At 40.2% G+C, this 18814-nt stretch overlaps 1 protein-coding gene across 1 annotated transcript; it reads left to right on the top strand.

Moving 5' to 3' along the window:
- Nucleotides 1–12559: 12559 nt before the first annotated feature.
- On the top strand, nucleotides 12560–18362 carry PCDH8 (protocadherin 8). The gene is made up of 3 exons (XM_075199790.1): nucleotides 12560–15148; nucleotides 15232–15439; nucleotides 16320–18362. The coding sequence occupies exons 1-3, from the start codon at nucleotides 12728–12730 to the stop codon at nucleotides 16727–16729; spliced, it is 3039 nt and encodes a 1012-aa protein (XP_075055891.1). The 5' UTR covers nucleotides 12560–12727; the 3' UTR covers nucleotides 16730–18362.
- The last annotated feature ends 452 nt before the right edge of the window (nucleotides 18363–18814 follow it).

Below are 18814 nucleotides of genomic sequence, written 5' to 3'. Positions count from 1 at the left end.
TAGCAGCTATATTATATAGAAATCAAACTATGTCAGCTTAGAGTGTGTACACACTGCAGAAAATTTATCCTGGTGCCATTTCAGTAATGATTTTACCAACGACATGCTGATCAGCATGTCATTTCATCTGTACACAGTATTCATGTTTTAAAAGATTTTCTCTCAGATCTGTGTTCTTCATCTGTCATAACATCTGTTAAAAAGATCATGACTCTGTAAACTCTATGGAGATCCTGATTGTGAGTGCATACTGTCACGAGCCGCGGCGGTACTCACATCCGCCGCGGCTCGCTTCCTGTGTCCTCTGGCGTCCCGGCCGTCACCTTGACGACCGGGACGTCATTTCCAGTTCCTGGCCGGCCGTTGCCAAGGCAACGGTCCGACGCTTCTCATCTGGCGCTGCGTCCCGGCGGTACTAGTAGCCGGGCGCATGCGCGCAAATTAACACAGCCTGTGGGCTGATTAATTTAATTAGTATAGGGGCTGTGTGAGACTCAGAGCTAGGCTCTGATTGGTGGCCTTTGGTATTTAGGGCAGTGAGGTCTGCAGCCTCACTGCCGGTTACAGCGTTCTGTCCTCAGTTCTGCTGCCTGCTTGTTCTCTCTGTTTGTTATTGCTACCTTGGATTGACTACCCGTGTTTTGACCTTTGCTTGTTCCTGGACCTTTGAACCTTCGCTTCTGACCTTGACCTTTTTGCCTGGATTCCAGATTTTGCTTCTTTGCCTGTGTGTCTGACCCTTCGCTTGTCCCTGGATTTTGTACCTGTGCTAGTAACCTTTGACCTTGGATTACCTCTTCACTACAGCCCGCCAATCACTCCACTCCTTGGTGCTCCTTTAAGTCAGTATATGTTACTCGACCCTCGGTCGGCCCGCAGCCAAATCTGTCCCCACCACTAGGGGCTCCAGCAAACACCGGGCCTTCAGAGTAGTCCCCGAGTTTCACTGTACTGGCTTGGGAGTTCCTACCACATACACACTGTAGAATTGGAAGGACATCATTCCATTGTTGAACAAAATTTTTAGTCCAGTTTAAAAATCATAAGAAAGTGTCCAATGTGCTTTGGAACAATATTCACTCATCGTTGGACCGTACACACTAATGCGATATTGAACCAGACGGTCATTTGTCGTGTGACTGGCCCGATAATCAGCTGAAAACCCTGTTGTATGTACCCAGCCTTACTTTTATTTGCTTCGTTTTTTTTATCTTTTTGTATTACTTTCCCACTGCCATTTCCTACCTAATCCCCATGGTGAAAAGGAGAAGAGGGTAGATTCAGGAACACCTATTGGTAATGAATTGCCTGCCCCTGGGTGCGTTGTTTTAGAAGGTAATAAATAAAGATTATCTTTCATGGTTCAGTTCACCAAACTGGTTGGTCCTCCTTCCCCAAAATTCACTTTTCACCTCAAACTTTAATGGATTTCCACATCCCCTAATTCCCCATCAAGGTTCTATATCAGTGGGGTTTCCCTAAACGTTGTTCAAATCCGCAGAGTTTCCCCATTTATAACTACTGAGGATATCTACTGGACATCCATCTCCTCACTGCAAAATCCTCACATACATTTCAGAAATGTCATTTCTAGACCAACATCAGATCTTCCAGTGCTCAGAGATGATTGCAGTAAGTGTAAGTGTACTGTCTGGAACCACAGTTATAACTTAACATGTTAGTGCCTGGGTCAACAAGGAATACTGACACACCCTAGTCCTCAATGTTAACCAATGTTATGACTCCAATCTGTAAAGCTAGGTACACACTACAGAATTTTCCACCAACTTTTTATGGCGATCGATTTTACATGTGATCGATGTTTCGATCGCTCGGTCCATGGACTGCATACACACTAGCCTTGTTTAGAACGATAAAGGGAAGAGCGGACGTCCCTTTAGCGACTTTTTACAGCCATGTTGTTGTGAGCAATGACTGTAATTTTGTACTCACTGTTGTGGATCGGTAGAAAGTTTATACACACTACACAACGGAAACGAGATTGGAATGAAAATATTAAATGGTACGACCAACCAAATGAGGCGACAATCGTCCATTTGGGCAGACTTTCGATCATCGTGTCACTGCACACACTGACCTGACTTTTGAACGAGCGGTCATATGTCGGCTGATTTAGCCAATTATTGGATGAAAACTGTGTAGTGTGTACCTAGCTTTACAAACGGTGGGTGCTCCAGTCAAAGTACTCAGCCAAATGTGATTGGGGAGAAAGGAGAGGATTTAAAGCAACTTAATTTAATGTGGAAGCATTAGCTTATTCCAAGTCATGTTATTTACAAAAAAAATCACAGCATGGTTCAGAATACTCAGAGATGGAATGGAGGGTAATATTTTTGAAGGGGTTCCTATAAAGTTTTCCATGTGTCTGGAGACAGCTAAGCCAAGGAATCCATCAGCACCTGGAAGCAGATATTAAGCGGGGAAAGCAGGAAGCGCTTCTGTAGCAAACATGCAGCTTTGCCTTCGATTAGCATTGTAGATTAAAGAGGAAGGTTATGGTTACTAATGATATTCTGAGTATTATATCTGCAAAGAAAAACATGCCAACCGCTGTGGCCAGTTATTTGGCAGGACATTAAAGTATATTGCTCTATTTTCCCTTTTGTATGTATTAGCCATCTTACAGCTTACTTTTTTTTGCACTGCTTTTGATTTGGGTTTACATGTGGACTGTAAGATACAGAAATAATCAATTTTATGACGTCTAAGTGTGTTTAATTGTCCAAAATAAAATGTTATCTTATATATAACAATCATTGGTCTGTTTGTCTGTCCAGATCTGCATTCGGACACCCCTGCACTGATTAGGATAAAACCAATGCAAGGTGGACCAGTTGGATCCTGGCCTGGGGGGTTAGGGTCCCAGTTCTACCTCATGTTGGTGTATGCTGGGCAGAACTTTGACATGGGGAGCCTGTTCTGGGCCTTCCACTGGATGGATTTGGATGAAAACTTCACTGATTGGTAACAATGGACGCAAGAAGACATTCTAAGGGTTAAGGTCTCAGTCAGACCTCCCATTGGTGTACGCTGGGCAGAACTTTGACCCGGGGAGCCTGTTCTGAACCTTCCACTGGATGGATTTGGATGACATTTAATATAAAAACAAAAACAACACTGGACAACCCCCTCATGGGTGTGTTGGAAGAGCTGCTAAGCTGCTAATTATCTTTAAAAGGTTGACAGTTACCTCCAGCTCATTGATAACTTAATAACTTGAAGATTTAAACCCAGGCAACCCTGGGTACTGAAGCTAGTTATGTAATAAATATAACCAACAAAGTCTTCTACTCCCCATGGTTCCCAAAAATTGCTGAGGACTTAAAAAGTGAAATTTAAATTGTGCAATATCATTTTGTGATATACATACATTGTTCTTCATATTCAAATTTGGAGGGATTCAAAATATTTTCATTTCAAAAAATGAGTTTTCAAATGCTGTGTATAGATGCTCATTATGTGCCTGTTTATAAGTCGCAATAAAGTGTTCAATATGGATATGGGATCCTGGGTCTTTTGCAAATCTAGCAATGCCCTGGATCATCCTCACTGCTTTGTGTCTGCAGTTTGGATCTATCTTTATATACATTTTCTGTGCAGCCCACCTGTATTTTCCCCTGCCTTTGACAATATGTAACTTTAGTTTTTAAGTTGCACTTTTGTTGACCACTTCACCTCTATCCTGGGTGGCACACAACTATGGCAGCGGGCACAGACACTGTGTTGACTTGGGCAGTGTGATTGTTTAGTCTTTTACACATGTGCAGGTGGTAAAAGCAGAGTAGAAGGTGAAGGAAAGAGATATGTTGACACATCTAATTTTGTGGGTTGGGTAGTAGCTTGTGGGGTAACATGTAGATAGATCTGAGGTGGTGTTCCCTTTAACTTCTTGGTATATGTGGTTTCCATTCACAAAATATAACCTTATGACTTCCCCCAAAAATGTTTCCGTTTCATGGGCTTCTATATATACTTCCCTAGCTGACCAAATGTTTTGAATATAAACTCTTCACATGTTTAGGATTGCAATTTCCTGTAAGCACTAACAAACTAAATTACACTGGGCCTATGTATGTCATCTATCTGAAATGAGAGACAAAGAGAAAATACTGAATATAACTATTTACATTTTAAATTCCAAGAAATACTAACAAATGTCCTGTATAACTATATTCTTTATCTGAAATGAGCTTAAGAGGGGAAAAGACTAAATTTACTTCTTTCTGTACCTTTGGGATTTAAGTGCGCTGTAAGTAGAGACACAATTATATTGGGGATATATACCCTTTATCTGCAACGTGCTGTAGAAGACAAAAGAAAATATCTCTGTATCTATTTTGCATTGAAATAATTTAGAGACTTCTGCGGCTAAATAAACCCAGGACCCGGAAATCCTTTATGAATTTTATGAGTAAGGAATAAATTAATGAAAGTCAAAATAGCAGAGTAAAAAGCAGCAAGTGAGTGCTACCAATGACTATATCTCTGGATCATTGCGGGTGTAAGATGTGACTCCCTTACCATTCCGCACTTCAACATACAACATCTTTGGCTTCCGTTGTTGCTTACCTTGCTCCTGCAACGTATTTAGCTTTTCTTTGCCCCAGGTAGTAACTAACAATTTTTAGAATATGTAAAAACGTATCAATGTTTACTGTGTGCCACTGTGTTATGTTTCAACCTGGCATGCACTGAGAAATTTGAGGGTGATTAATCTCTTTGTTGTAGGTAACACAGGCCCTATTGGAATCAATTACTCCTAATTCACATCTTTCCAGCTACACATGTTCTTGTTTTCAATACAAAGCAGCAATATAAAAATCATGTGGGTTCTAAAAGTGTAAGAGTCCTGAAGCATTATTTAAACTAAGAAATAAGAGGGTCTGAACTGATATGGTTTTGACTTCTACAGTCAGGGCCATCTTTTCCATTGGGCACGATGGGCAGCTGCCCGGGGGCCCCACGGGCAAGGGGGCCCCATATGCACAGCTCTTAATGAGAATAAATAATCCTGCAAAAGAAAAAAAACCTGCAAAAAAAACCTACAAGGGTCACTGAGCAAGTACATCTATCTATCTCTATCTCTATATATCTATATCTGTATCTGTATACATCTATATATCTATATCTATATCTAGAGGCCCCGGTGCACTGCTTTGCCCGGGGGCCTATAATGTTGTTAAGATGGCCCTGTCTACAGTGTAGTCAAATTGTACATTTTTGTTGTATATTTATATGTTCCATGCAATTAATCATCCACAACTAACCATAATCATCACCATCATCACCATTTATTTATATAGCGCCCACTGATTCCGCAGCAATACCATCCCTGTAATTCAGTACTTATCTATCTAAACAACAAGCACGTCATATAATGAGAAACGCATTCTGCATGCATTATTCACCCATGCTACTTTATTTCAAATTATTCTTTCACATAAGACACAAAACATTTCTTGCAGTCTATGTTTAAAATTCAAGTGACGGCAGAGAGGCATGACCCTGAGTTTATTTTAGTATGTGAACTGTTTAGAAGAATGTAAATTGCATGCGGTAACTTCTACTTAAAAGCTTGTCTGGGAAGATATAATGCATCATTCAGTGTATTTTTTTTTTTTCTTGCATTTCAAGCTTGATCTTTCTTGATTTTACTTTTAAATATATTTCTTAAAAATGCATCCAAAAAGTAGCAGGACAAACAAGGTCTTTTGTTTACAAAAACTATTATCCCTAAAACCCTTTGCAAATGTAAGTTTCCTCTACCAGTAGGTCTAATCCTAATTAAAAATAAATGACATGCCGTATAGAACTTAAAGCAGGAAGGATAATCCTATTACTCGGGAGACTCTATCCTTCATCTATTTCCACTTAAAGTGGAAGAAAGATCAGATGAAGCTGAGACATCTTTTGTAAACTATGTTCAGACTTTCCTATAGAGCCTGTCCATCACGTGATGCTAGTGTCAATTCTGTGTCTGCACACGAGTATTACAATACTGGTATTAGACTGGGCTAACTATCCTTTAACATTCCCCCAAATACTGAGCTTTGTGGCATGTTTGGCCTCATGACTGGTAGACATTTATCTCCTAAAATGCTCACATAAAGACAGGGGCTCCTTCGAGGCAGTAAAAAGCCTATTGGCATGATACAAAAGCAGCTTTTGTTGTAAGGATCAGTAACACTGGGTGTTTTTTTATTCCCTGTAGAGATCTAAGGGCTGCTAGTTTCAATGACATTTGCTTAATCCTGGTGACCGTGCCATCTCCATGTGTCCAAGGATAAGGAAGATGCATTTGGGTAGCAATGCGCAGGCGCAGTGATTCCATACATAAAGTAAGGACCGAGCAGACACCATGTGTCTCAGGAAGGGGTGGGAGTGAGATGACCAGATGCTCAAGTGGTGATGGGGGTGAATGGCACATAACAGACAGGCTTTCATAAGCCTCAAGCTCCCTTCTTTCACATGCCAGGACATGGTCTCTGTGTATGATGACTGCTGGGGATCAGCCCTGTATATGTTAAGTCACTTCTCCATGTGACAATGGAAAGAGCCAACTGGCAACTTTAGGCAACAGAAGGCAACCAGAGGTGTCTGCTTAGGCTGTAGACTGAGCTTTATCAACAATTTCAGAAGGAAATAATGATCTGCTTGTATAAGGTAGTGTGTTCAATACATCACACCAAGATAACTATTAAATGCATATTTGATTGTTAATCCCTGCTTTATAAAGGAACTCAAAGGAGTAGGTGGCAATAACTCCCAAAACAGCTCCCCAATGTCAATAAACTTCCCTGAACTAGCTCAGACTGCTTGAAGTTTCTGTACACCAGCCAACCATTGTTTCCTAAATATATTGTGGTTAGCATGTGATTTACATCTAAGACTAATATGAATATGATATTGGAGATTATACAGATTGTAGTTCTGCAATTACATTGGTTAGTCACCCTACAGGGTTGAGATGTGGCCTAGTTATTTACTTAGATCACGTTTGCAGCAGTTGTATGTAAAGTATTATAAGTACAGGGAATAAGTATGTCCACACATATATCATTTGTACACCCATAAAAGGCCATATGGTCACTACCTTCAAGCAGTGTTTTGATATGTCAGGCTGACCTTATGCTATAGGAAATGGCCTGATGTATATTCAGAATACTTGTTTTTCACCTTCCTATGTCTTTGCAATATTTGTCTGCACCCTTCTGTCCTTTTTCAATAAAATGCTGCTGAATATGCAGTAATTCAATCTAGCAGTGTTTTGTTTATCTGCTCCATTTCAGTATAAGGAATTGTTTGGAAAATATAGTAAATACAAACTTGTGCTACTTATTTTAAATGACAAATGTTGACATGATTAAGATGAAAGCCTCTCACACACACTAGGTAGGTACTGTCCTTATCTTTACAAATCCTCAATATCAAGCCTCCTCCATCTGTTACACAGCAACAGGGCTGTACAGGGAGTACACCATACTCACCATACTACTGTACTCCCTGTACTCTATCAGAGAAGTATAGCAGTATGGTGTCCGACAGCAGTATGGTGCCTCATAAGCCCTGGGCCTATAAATTGATTGAGCATCTTCCACTTCTTTATTTGTCTGAGAGGCATGTTGGTGTCAGTAGCTGAGGGAGAGTGCTGACATTGGATTGCTATTTGGAGGCTTCTGGGGTACCTCTTTGGTAAGTTAGCTCTCAATTTAAAAACACATATGTATGGCCCAAACATTTGGGACTCTCATTGTTTAGAGTTAGGACCACCCTATTAGCAAAAGCGTGGTGGAGTGGCGGGTAGCTTTAACATACATTTGCAAATGTGTGCAACTAAGACTTTTGCATTTTTATCTACGGTAGAAATGTCAGATCTGTTGCTGGCTATAGCAGTGTGCTGGGGGATCTTTCTTTGTGTTTGTTCCTTTCAGGATAACCCCACCCTTTCAAGCACCTGCTATAGCCTATAAATTGATTGAGCAACTTCCACTTCTTTATAAGCCCTGGGCCCAAACAGATTTATTAGGTGAGGGGGCATCCACAGTGATTTAAGGAAGATGACGGGCTCCGTTTCTTGACACCATTTGCTCCTGAGATGGGGGGGAGAGGGAGGCATCCACGCTGAATTAAGAATGCGGTAGCGGGCCCCATCATGGTGTGCAGGTCCATCTACACTCCCAAGACGGGTCCAATGGCTGCTGCTATTTGATCCAGTCCAAGGCCCCCAGGTGTGCATCTTCCCAAGAGAGAGGCACCCAGTTCCAGACAGAGAGCCGCGACAAGGCAGAGAGGCGTCCAGCTCCCTGCAATGTCTCTGATGTAGCTAATGATGTCAATATGCTGTCAATGAAGAAGAGCCCAAAGGAGCCTGCAAGAAGAAGCAGAGAAGAATAAGAGCAGTGAAATCAATAAACTACATCTGGAGAAAGATAGAACTGGAGACAGTGGGTGGCTTGAGGAAACAGGGGGGGGGCAAAAGTTGGGTAGATGATAAATTGAAAATGGGGTGGGGTGAGAGAAGGAAGGAGAGGAGCCCTGCCTGCTACATATGTACAGAGCCCTGAAATTGCTGGTGGCAGCCCTGCTGATCAGTATGAAGGTGAATGCATGTGTAAACAGATTTATTATCTTCCTTTAACTAGTGAATTCAGAGCAAGGATGGAGTGTAGTCTGAAGATCTGATGTATATAACAATCACTATCCCCATAAACCGCTCCAATAAGGATTTTATCAAGTGGTAAACAGCTGAGTATGTCATGGCCACAAAAAACAGAAGTTGTGTTGTTATTTCTTTTTACTCAGCTGTAAGATAAAGCATTTAGCGCCATTGTCGTTTCCAGTCACACTGCACAAAATAATTAACGCATGTACATGCGAGTGTCATGTAAAATGATTTTCTTTAAAACAGCAAACATAAAAAAAGTATTTAAACCAAGTCAATTTAAATGTATTATGTTTCAATAACCTAAATGATAATTAATTTATTATTCTTGTACACACTGGCTACATAGTAACAGAAGGTAAATTAATTTCTCCAATAGATGCACTAATACACATGTGAGTAACATGGGGATACGCTGGACAGTTCCCAAGGATAGATGTGCTCTGAAGAATAACTCTCTAAAAGACTCCACAGCGCAGACAACACACCCTAGTTATGTTGTACAAAGAGAATGAACAATTAGGAGAGGGAGACATAGTAGGACAAAGCGGTGATCTTGAATGTCACACATAGGCAGACATTTAATAGCATTAAACAATTGAGTGTGACCATAACCTGATAAAAATAGTTGATCCTCTGGATAATTAACCTTGTCTTTCTTGGTTTGATGCCAGGTTTCTATGTGACAGAGTGCAGCTGGAGAGAGAGAAAAAAAATCACATTTAGCCCAAGACATGATATTCATGAATGCTTCAACTCCTGAAAGTGTCCTTCAGGACTGGATGAGTACAATCCCTATCTTTAGCAGGTTATGTCACTATTTACAGCGTGTAATTGATAGATTTGCATTTACTGATACAGAGGCTACAGCATTACACTCTTTAAGCTGTGCAACAAAAAGATATTTAAAAAGAAAGCCACATATCATATATGTACACATACATATATACCTATCAGGAGAGAAACACAGAGCTTAATTCAAAATATTTTAAATGAGAAAAATAAATGGATGACTTGAGATGACTGGTCCCAGTCATGTTCAAACATACTACAACAAAATGTCATAATATACAGACATGTTGCCTTGTCAAACAAATGTCAAAAAATGTTAATATGAGAATCTGGTAAGTTACTGCAAGTGAAACAAGAATTGTTACCCAAAACTGAAAAAGAAAATCATTGTGACACAGAATGTTTTTGTTGTGTTATTAATTATAAGGTTGCTTTATATAATATACATTATTTAACATACAAAGTACATGTCATTAGTCATTTTCCTACTAAAGTGTACAGTGTGTGTGTATGTAAAGTACCATACATATGGAAAATAATGTTATGCTATAGGTGTATATGGTGTGCATGTGGTCATTATAAAGCTACTGGTTGGAAGACGCTGTATAGGTTTATGGGGGTCTTAATATTTTAGTTCGTTCACTTAACTTCCAAAGGACAAAAAAAATAATCACAGTGAATCACTGTGATCCTGACAACAGATTGGGTTCAAGACAGTAGTGGCATTGACAAAAACAGGACAGCTCCCTTTCTGCACCCCCATTAGAAAAACTAGGTCTTTAGACAATGAACGAGTCTAGGCAGCCGCTCAGTGGATGCAGGAGAGTTGACATGTGTCTCTCATGTCTCTGCTAAGGTACATAATAATGTACAAGTCGGCGCTGCTTCTACTGTTCCTGCCATACCAACGTGTGTTGTGTTCCTTCCCTTTGTATAGCACCCTTATTACATTATCAAAATAGCTGCCTGGATGCTTCAAAGAGATTGCTATGCCATTTCATTCCACATAAAAAGTAATACGCCGTAATCACCACGACTGTAACTACACTGCTCTTATCATTGAAATAATGGATGTGTCTGAATGGAGAAGCATGCCCAATCCTTATGCTTATACCTTGCTCTGGTACACAGTTTTGCCAAAGATTACTAATGCCTAGTGTAGATTAAACAGGGTGATAAAAAAGAGACATGAGTTTTCCAAGCTGCAAGTCCCGTAAGGACAGGAAATTGAGATAGCTCTTTAGATATCTGAAGTACACTGGTTCTGGACGCGCTATTGTTAATTATAGTTACTGGGAGTCAAGAGCTTTACCAAGCAGATTTTTGAAACAAATACTGCAGCTGAATTTTTTTTTTATAATATAGGGCAACTGTTTAATTCAAAATATTCAGACATAAAATTCATTGGAATCACATGCAGCTTGGTGCTCCTGGTGAAGGGAGCTGTAGGACACGGGGGACAAATCCTCTGCTGTCATTCGTGTGAGCTGCTGTCCTCTGGAGAAAAGGTTAAAGACGTTTTCAGACTGGAATATGTGTCACTGGCTCTGTACACTTGAGTATATAGTAACTCGTATTAAGATCATATATACTTAGTTATGATGCATTTTAATGATGATGGAAAGACTATGCAAAGCTCATATAGTTGGTCACACGAAGAAGATGCATCAGTATTTCAGAATATAAATAGTAAGGGCGAGTATGAATGGGCTTCGATCTTTATGGGTTCCATACAGTGTCATTGAGTGTGTGATATTAATTAAATATGTGGAATAAGATAACTATGATTTGGTGTTTCCCCCCATAGTGGGTATGGATTTGGCACAATGAAATGTGTGATACACGTGCTGCATTTTACAGTACACCCGAGCTGGTGATCTCAAACACTGTGTATATGTCTTCATACATTTAGGAGGCAGATGGTTCAGTCCCCCAAGGTTCGTGCCAGGTTTAACCCCCTACTGTGGTTTTGTGAGTATGAAACGAGACTGGTGTTGCTTCCCAGAGAGGCCCTGTTAGCACAAAAAGAAAATCTCCAAAATAGGCGGAACAGAGCATCAGGGGGGATCGGTTACTAAATGCATTCTAATATGAGAGGTGCATTGTACCCTATTCAGCGCATATCATCGTTTAGCCAAAGAGTTATGGCAGTGATTGGGGTTGAATGGAGTTGCAGAATAGATACATGTGGCGTTTGCTCATTATATTCATCTTAGTCCAATTCCTCAGTGGAAACTGTTCAACTTTGTTCCCGTGCGCCTGTCATACTGAAATAATACAGCCATTGGTGTCTCAAATGGGATAGCCTGCCATGCCATTATACTTCTGCTGCTAACGAGAGCTTCATAAGCCTTTGATACAGTCTGATCTTTGAAACCTTTCCAAATCTCCTCCAGCTTCTGCTAAATCCTGTTTGGAACATTTAATTCTTTCTTCGGCCTGCTAGTGTCCGAAGCTTAAGGAAGCTACTTTGACAGTGACATGCATACTAAAACACACCACAGTCATCTGAAAAGCAAATTGCAGCTCTGATCAGTGGCTCTCACGCGACTGAATTACTATTATGTGCATAGATTTGAATAAACTGAATTTAGACTAATCCTTCAATCTCATTTATGGGGTTCTGTTATGATCATTTACAGCACAAATGCAGTTGTCTGTCACTAGGCAGATATGAAGTCAAATATATTTGTAAATATCAAGGCACCTGTTACACAGCAGGGTGTCAGCCTCACATTTATCAAAACACTGTTTTCTCCTCTATCCTTCCATGATCTCATGTGCATCCTTGGAAAAAAAATGAACACCAAATACGTTTCCATGCAAACAAAAGAAGGCTCTTGTTTCTCCTTTAAGATTTTGTATAATAACCCTTTTGTTGCTAAATGACCCGCCAATTCGTGACACATCTATTCATTGCTCCTCTTTAAATCAGCGAAATGGTTAAATCAGTGTTATGGGAAGAATTCAAGAGGTTGATGTCAAAGGAGCTTCTGTGATTCGCTGTTCTCTGCACTCATTTGCATGTCTGAGCTTATAAAACCCCCTGAAGAGTGTCCAGACCCGCTCAGAACTACAGAATCTTTTCAAAGGAACTGACTGGCAGCGACACTTTGCAGAACAGGTTAAAATTGCTATTACTGCTGATATTCATGCAGTATCCATAAAGATCACTACATCGCAGTATATTTGACTTGCACCTGCTTCTAATAAGATTGACTTTTACTTTTCTTTTTTTCTTTATTGAGAAAAATGATTTTTAAAAAAGGGACATGTTGTTCCTGGAATATTCAGTTTTGGCTTCTCTGTTTTTTCACACTGATTTCAATATCTACATGCAAGACTATGCGTTACAGGACTTACGAGGAAGATGATCCTGGAACAGTAATAGGGACTTTAGCTGAAGATGTGCATCTCAACCTACCTGGAGAGGGAAGTTTCCGTTTAATGAAACAGTTTAACAGCTCGCTCATTCGTGTCAGAGAGAGTGATGGGCAGCTGAGCATTGGGGAGAGGATAGACCGGGAACAGATCTGCAAGCAGTCCCTTAATTGTATCCTGGCTCTAGACGTGGTCAGTTTTTCCAAGGAGCAATTCAAACTGATTCACGTGGAAGTGGAGGTGAGGGACATTAATGATAATAGCCCTCACTTCCCCAGTCCAGAGATACTTGTGGATGTGTCTGAAAGCGCTTCTGTGGGCACTAAGATCCCTTTGGAAATAGCTATGGATGAAGACGTAGGCTCAAATTCTATCCAGAGTTTCCAAATCTCTGTGAATAGTCACTTTAGCATTGATGTGCAGACCAGAGCAGATGGGGTTAAATATGCAGACTTGGTGCTGATGAAAGAGCTGGACAGAGAAAGTCAGTCTGCATATACCTTGGAACTGGTGGCTATGGATGGAGGAAGCCCATCCAGATCTGGCAGTGCAGTGGTTAACGTTCGTGTGCTGGACTTCAATGATAACAGCCCAGTTTTTGAGAAAAGTGCTATCACTGTGGACTTGATGGAGGATGCTCCTGTAGGATACCTCATACTGGACCTGAATGCAGTTGACCCTGACGAAGGAGCGAATGGAGAAATAGTATACGGCTTCAGTTCCCAGGTGTCTCAAGAGGTACGTCAGCTCTTTAAAATCGATCCGAAAACTGGTCGTCTTACACTTGAAGGTCAGGTTGACTTTGAGACTAAGCAAACCTACGAGTTCGATGTGCAGGCTCAGGACTTGGGTCCTAACCCTTTAACTGCTAATTGTAAAATAATAGTACATATCATAGATGTGAATGATAATGCCCCAGCCATCACCATCACTCCCCTGACATCTATCAGCGCAGGACTAGCCTACATAACTGAGGCAGCTGCCAAGGACAGCTTTGTGGCTCTGATCAGCACCACGGACAGAGACTCCGGAGCTAACGGACAAGTTCAGTGCACACTGTATGGTCATGAACATTTCAAGCTGCAGCAAGCCTATGAGGACAGCTTCATGATAGTGACTACCTCACCTCTAGATCGGGAAAAGATAGCAGAATACAACCTGACAGTGGTGGCTGAGGATCTCGGTTCCCCGCCTTTTAAAACCATCAAGCAATATACTATCAGGGTGAGTGATGAAAACGACAATGCCCCTGTATTTGCAAAACCAGTGTATGAAGTGTCTGTCCTAGAAAATAATGCCCCCGGAGCCTATATCACAACAGTAGTCGCCAGAGACCCTGATCTTGGACATAATGGTAAAGTAATTTACAGACTTGCAGAGTCTGATGTTATGGGTGCCCCGATCTCCACCTATGTGTCTTTAGATCCTGCCACCGGAGCCATTTATGCGCTAAGAACCTTTAATTATGAAATTCTCAAGCAGCTAGACCTTAGGATCCAAGCGAGTGACGGGGGTTCTCCACAGCTCACAAGTAGTGCCATCATCAAGGTCAAGATCGTGGATCAAAATGATAACGCACCTGTTATTATTAACCCTGTTCTATCCAACGGATCTGCAGAAGTTGTAATACCCTCCAGAGCCCCGCACGGCTTTCTCGTCACTCAGGTTAAAGCTAAGGATGCAGATGAAGGGGTTAACGATGAACTGTCATTTAGTCTGTCAGAAGAAGGACGAAATCTCTTTACCATCAACAAATTAACAGGGGAGGTGTTTCTTACTGCAGACATCAGTGATGACCTGGGGCAAGTCTTTAAGACTATTGTCACTGTATCTGATAACGGAAGACCCCCTCTTACAACTACAGCCACTGTCAGTTTCCTAGTCACAGCCGCAACCCCTCCGGCAAACCATGAAGTCATGCAGCCAAGTTCTTGGGAGGAGAAAGTTTCCCACTGGGACATTCCCTTGATCGTTATCATTGTCCTTGCTGGAAGTTGCACCCTGCTCCTAGCGGCCATCATCACCATTGCCACCACCTGCAACAAACGTAGAAAGGAAAATAAAGCTGGCAAAACCGAGAGAGATATATCAGAACTGGAGAAAGGGGAGCAGGACGACGATGAGCTGATTGACAGTCAGAAGGGAAACCTGTTTGATGCCAGGCCGTTTCCCAATAGCACACCATTCACAGGGTCAGAGGCAGCTGTCACTCCAGAGGTGCCCAGTACAGAAGATACCTACGGGACATGTCTATACGACACCCAGAAGAGGCTGAGGACCACTAACAGCGAGGTAAGAGTGTGTCCAGGTCATCTGGGCAGGGATGGGGTGTGCGAGAGAGACGTGCAGACTTGTAATGTGTTTGTCTCCCACAGAGTTACGCCTCAGCTCCTGGATATGGGAAGGAGACAGGACCCACAGTGACAGTATGGAAGGGTCATTCATTTAACACCATATCCATCCGAGAAGCGGATAAATTCAGCGGTAAAGACAGCGGCAAGGGCGACAGTGACTTCAATGACAGCGACTCTGACATCAGCGGGGACGCTCTGAAGAAAGATCTAATCAACCACATGCAGACTGGTAAGAGTCCAAGCGTCACCTTAAGGAGTATGTAAAATATAACATAGGGAGCCTAATGCACACAAGAAAACTGTATATATATATATATATATATATATATATATATATATAATTTATATGTATTTGGCAATTTGCTGGTGAAGGACTAGTTGACCTCAGTGATGTTGTATGCAAACCCTGATTATATTTCACACAGTCTGCAATCTCAGAGAGCGCTGTATATAATTCCATTTTTAGTGTGCATAATCATTGTTTCACGATCTGCACTGTTAAATTCTTAGTCCAGAAATGAGGTATTTTGTATTTCTACAGATACTTCCAATATAATTTACAATCTTGCAAGAATCTATAGAATTTTTTAATTAGCAAACTAGTAGAAAATTCATTAGCAACATTATTCAATGAGAGACGGATGATGCTATCTTTGGAATAAGGACACATGTTCATTTCTGCGTGGTTTGGGAACATGGTTCCACCTCATGTAATAATTTATTTTGTAGATTATAAAAAATATCACTGGTCTCTTAGATATTGTGTGACATTTATTGTGCAAAGCACTCTTCAGTATCTTTTTATAAACTTATAATACATGTTATAATCCATGTTTATGTTAATACACATTACAGCATGTAAATATGTAAAACATGTACCTAGGTTTTATGTATTACAAATATATTACAGTAGTAGTAGTTTTAGTTGCATTAAGAATTCATTTTCTTTTATATACTGTTCTTGATTTGCTAAATTACTCTACTTTAAGAGACATTTTAAATATAGCAAAGCTATTTCAACCAGGAGAAGCAGAGCCATATGAATTTATTTAAATGTAAATATAACATTAACAATCTGTTAATGTTTTTTTTTTTTAATTTTTTTTCAGGACTATGGGCCTGTACAACTGAATGCAAAATCCTAGGTCATTCAGACCGTTGTTGGAGTCCATCGTGCGGCAGACCACCCAATGCTCATTCTGCAACCATGCATACGGGCCAGCATTCTGTTTCCAGCTTTTGTAAGAGCACTTCTCTACCACGAGATCCTTTGCACAGAGATAACTATTACCAATCATCTACAGCTCATTCACATTTCCAAAAAACAGGGGGACTGCAGAGTGTCTATGAGAATGTGCCTCCTAAAGACTATGAAAGCAGGACAATAACTTTAATTTCACCACCAAGATCTGGTAGACTTCCTGACCTGCAGGAAATCACTATGCCTCTTTATAAGTCCCCGGGCACAAGCAGATATGTGCCCCCACAAGACACTACCTGTGAACAGGATGAACTTTAGTCTAAAACAGTTTGACTTCTACAACCTGCTATGAACTATCACAATCTGTGTAAATGGAACTGCATAACTCTAAGAGTTTTAAATTATTGACCATAGTTAAATGATAGGGATCATTTATTTAGGTACAAGAGGTCTCATTTGCCATAGTCCAAGTGATGTCTATGGGATTATTTATTACAAAGTCTTCCAATCACAAAATTGTCAAGAAGTCCTAATTATTTTATGCTAAAGGTTTTGGGAAGGGGATTTCAAGGGATAACAGAGCCAGGTAGCACACATTCAGGTTGATGACAGGCCAGAAGTTTTGGATACCCCTATAAATCTCTGGTGTGGTTGTGAATATTACTATCCACTTTCGTTCAAATACCTGGCTTTGAAACCTGGAATTGTGTATTCAAATTTAAAAGCAATGGCACCACCACAACCAGTGCCAGTCTTCAGGATTGATCATAGAACATGGTTACAGGTGAATCTCTAGCTAGCAGACATAATCTGAGAGAATACCGATCCACTGAGACATTCTCCTGTTATCATGTCAGCAGAACATGGGAAACCTCTGGTGATGTTTTTTGGAGCAAATGTGAGCGTTCATCCAGTATGATTCTTTCTCCAGATTTACAGTTGTGATTATGGAGATTATGCAATCTAAAAATTCCACTGGTTGCCAACTTGCACCAGATTTAAAACATAAGACCTTCTATTTTATTCTACAAGCAGTTGCACTTTGATAACTCTGGTGCAAGAAATGTTGCCCACTTTGGCAATTTACAGAAATGAATACATTCCCTGTTTCATAAAAAAAACATATTTAACTTGCAAAACACCAGATGCATTAATGTACATATTTCAATGAAAGGATGTATGTTTTATTGTATTTTTACATTCTATGAAAACAATTTATACTATACTTTTCTTTTTAAGTGTATTGGTACCTGGATAAATAGTGGCCAATGTGTGTGTATATTTGTAATATACATTCACACATACACTTAATCATACAATGGGAGGAATCTATCAAAATTCTACTCTTGACACTACAGAATAATTCAACCAAATAAAACATATTCAAAACACATTTTCATTTTTAAATATAATTATTCATGCAAACCAAGAGTAACTTTTGCATGGTAGCAAAATGTTGATACGTTCCCCCCAATGTGCCTTAAATCAAAGTAATGGTGGGATTACATTCCTGTCAGGTCAATACCATTTGATATTTGCAAACAAATATTGTTTGATGTTTCTGTAATTTTTATGAAATGTGCAGTATTTAATTTTTTACTGTGTTTTTGCTCTGATCTCACACATGGCTTGCCATTTGGTAGTGATAAAATATGAATACTGTGTACTTGTAATAAGTTTGTAAATAATGGAAAATTTGTTCTATTTTTATATTAAAATGTTCAAAATTATTGCCAAAGGAACTATGTGTATAAATACAATTCTAAACTTAAAGTCACTTGAAATGTATATGTTGCAATGTACAGATTTACAATCATTCAAAAGACTTGAATTGCAAAAGTGTGACTTGTGATTTATGCACCAGTGATCCATACAAAATGTTGTTGTGTTTTTATTTCAGCAAATTTTGTCACCATCAAACACACTAATAAAGTATCTGTGAAGCACTGTACTTTAGATTATGTTAAAAATCCATTCTGAATGGAATTCAAAGGAATGAAAATTAGAAACTTGATCTGAAAAAATACACAGTAGGGACAATGACATTGAGCTAGTGAAGTACCAAAGTCAGCATCTCATGTTGGGGTCTAATTACTAAAACAGTTCGGTGACAATGATTATGCTTTGCTGCAAATCGTAGCAATGCATAATGAAGCACTGCTGTACCGTAACATGTCAGAGCTGCTGTGAGTCCCGGCGAAGTCACCCCTCCAGAGCAAACTGTTTTTACTATTTACAGGCAGACTAGCGCTGCCGGTGAATGGAGGAAGTGCGCTATCCATATGCACATAGGACTTCCACGGGTGAGGCAGGAGAGGCTTCGACTGGATCCCATTGAAAATGCCAGGTAACACCAACCTGAGATGATGAGCGGTACCTTGCTGCGAGAAAAGCAAAGCTTTT

Source organism: Mixophyes fleayi, chromosome 2 (genome assembly GCF_038048845.1).
Source record: "Mixophyes fleayi isolate aMixFle1 chromosome 2, aMixFle1.hap1, whole genome shotgun sequence".
In the NCBI taxonomy this organism is placed as follows: domain Eukaryota; kingdom Metazoa; phylum Chordata; class Amphibia; order Anura; family Limnodynastidae; genus Mixophyes; species Mixophyes fleayi.
The sequence above is the reverse complement of the archived record's forward strand: the minus strand, read 5'-3'. Positions and strand labels throughout refer to the sequence as shown.

Bases quoted from the DNA above. Each gene is read 5' to 3' on its own strand.
- PCDH8 (XM_075199790.1), top strand. From the start codon at position 12,728: ATGATTTTTAAAAAAGGGACATGTTGTTCCTGGAATATTCAGTTTTGG. The intron at 15,149-15,231 runs GTAAGAGTGTGT...TGTCTCCCACAG, and splicing joins TGAGGACCACTAACAGCGAG to AGTTACGCCTCAGCTCCTGG. The intron at 15,440-16,319 runs GTAAGAGTCCAA...ATTTTTTTTCAG, and splicing joins AATCAACCACATGCAGACTG to GACTATGGGCCTGTACAACT.